Source organism: Colobus angolensis, unplaced genomic scaffold (assembly GCF_000951035.1).
Source record: "Colobus angolensis palliatus isolate OR3802 unplaced genomic scaffold, Cang.pa_1.0 Scaffold108, whole genome shotgun sequence".
Taxonomy (NCBI): domain Eukaryota; kingdom Metazoa; phylum Chordata; class Mammalia; order Primates; family Cercopithecidae; genus Colobus; species Colobus angolensis.
This window is the reverse complement of record NW_012111808.1, coordinates 6,711,284-6,712,743: the sequence shown is the minus strand read 5'-3', so window position 1 is coordinate 6,712,743 and position 1,460 is coordinate 6,711,284. Positions and strand designations below refer to the sequence as shown.

Genomic DNA, 1,460 nt, shown 5'->3' with positions numbered 1-1,460 from the left:
CCCTTCCTGAACTCCCCACCACTGGGCCCCGGCCTGCAGCCTCTTGCGCCGCCGCCGCCCTCCTACCCGTGCGGGCCCGGCTTCGGGGATAAGTTCCCGCTGGACGAGGCTGACCCGCGCAACAGCAGCATCGCGGCACTGCGTCTGAAAGCCAAGGAGCACATCCAGGCCATCGGGAAGCCGTGGCAGGCCCTCTAGGGGTACTGGGGACCGTCTTGGGAGCCGACCCCGGACCGAGCGCAACGTATCCACATCTTCTCTACCAGGGACCCCCCACTCGGCCCCTCTTTTCCTATCGCCTGCAAGCCACCCGCCAGGCATAGTTCAGGGCCATGCGCCTGCTCCCCACGCACGGGAAGAACGGCGACTTTCAGGCCTGAGGAGAGGCTCTCTGGCCGCCTCAACACACTTCGCGGACCTCAGCCCTGCAGCTGGAGGGCAACAAGCTTCCGGGCCCTGCTGGCCGCGCCGCTCCCATCCCCGCAGGCACCGGAACCTCCAGGCCCAAACAGGCTGAAGCTTCTGAACTTGGACATTCCCAGGAGACTTGGAGATCCCCAGATAATCGTAACAGGGAAGCAGGGGAGGCGGAAAAATAGAGTTTGAGGAACTTTTGTATAAGCAGTTTCAAAGTATTTGAGAGGAGAATTAAAGGCATGCTTGTTTTGTTTCGACTCTGTTTAAGCACGCTTAGGACTTGGGGAGAGGAGTGAATATGGGGGTTCGGGAGGAGGGTGCGCTGATGGACAGGGTGCGTCAGGGAAAGAGGAGGACTGAGAAGAAGCTCAGGGTTCCCCTGTGAAAATTCTAGGGACACTTCGCTGCACCAGAGAATCGTTCCCATTCGGAACGCTTCGGCGGCCTAGACCCGAGGCGCCATTCCCTGGAGCGGATGTGCGCGCGTGGGGTCCGGAGTGGAAGGGGCTAAGGTTCAGCCGCCAGCGCGTTCCCAGTTCCCCCGCTAGCCCCATAGTCCAGCGGCAGCTGATACTTTGAAGTCTGACTTTAATAGAAAGCGTCAAGACCAACTTCCCTAGGACGAGACGAAGTGTCCCCCGGCCCCTGGCGTCCCCGCTCTCCTAAGGGCTCCTCTCGGCTCACCAGGTAGATCTCCGGTTCGGGGCCAGTCCCTAACACCCAGGACTGGTGACTAGCGGTACAAGCACTGAGACCAAGAGATGCTTTTCCTTTTCCGAGCCGCGAAACTCTAACCTCCCCAACTCGCTCCACACTCGCCTACCCAGAGTTCGACAAAAGGCGAGTCTGGTGAGGTGCCGTGCTCGGAGAGTGTCCTGGAGCGCCCTGCGGCACCGCCCCGAGGACTAGTTCTTGCAGGCGTGCCCTGGACAGTATCTGCAGTTCTTTGGCGCCGGTTCTAGGGCGAGGAAGGAATCCCGAAATCTCAGCCCGTTTCACAAGCTCCTGAGACTCTCGGAAGAAGGAGAGTCCCGGACTTCCGC

General features: G+C 60.7%; 1 protein-coding gene across 1 annotated transcript in view; it reads left to right on the top strand.

Moving 5' to 3' along the window:
* The window catches only part of RAX (retina and anterior neural fold homeobox), a 5,573-nt gene extending 4,899 nt beyond the window's left edge, over window positions 1-674 (top strand). The window contains exon 5 of the mRNA XM_011949591.1: window positions 1-674. Coding sequence (XP_011804981.1) covers window positions 1-198 — 198 coding nt within the window. The 3' untranslated portion in view covers window positions 199-674.
* The last annotated feature ends 786 nt before the right edge of the window (window positions 675-1,460 follow it).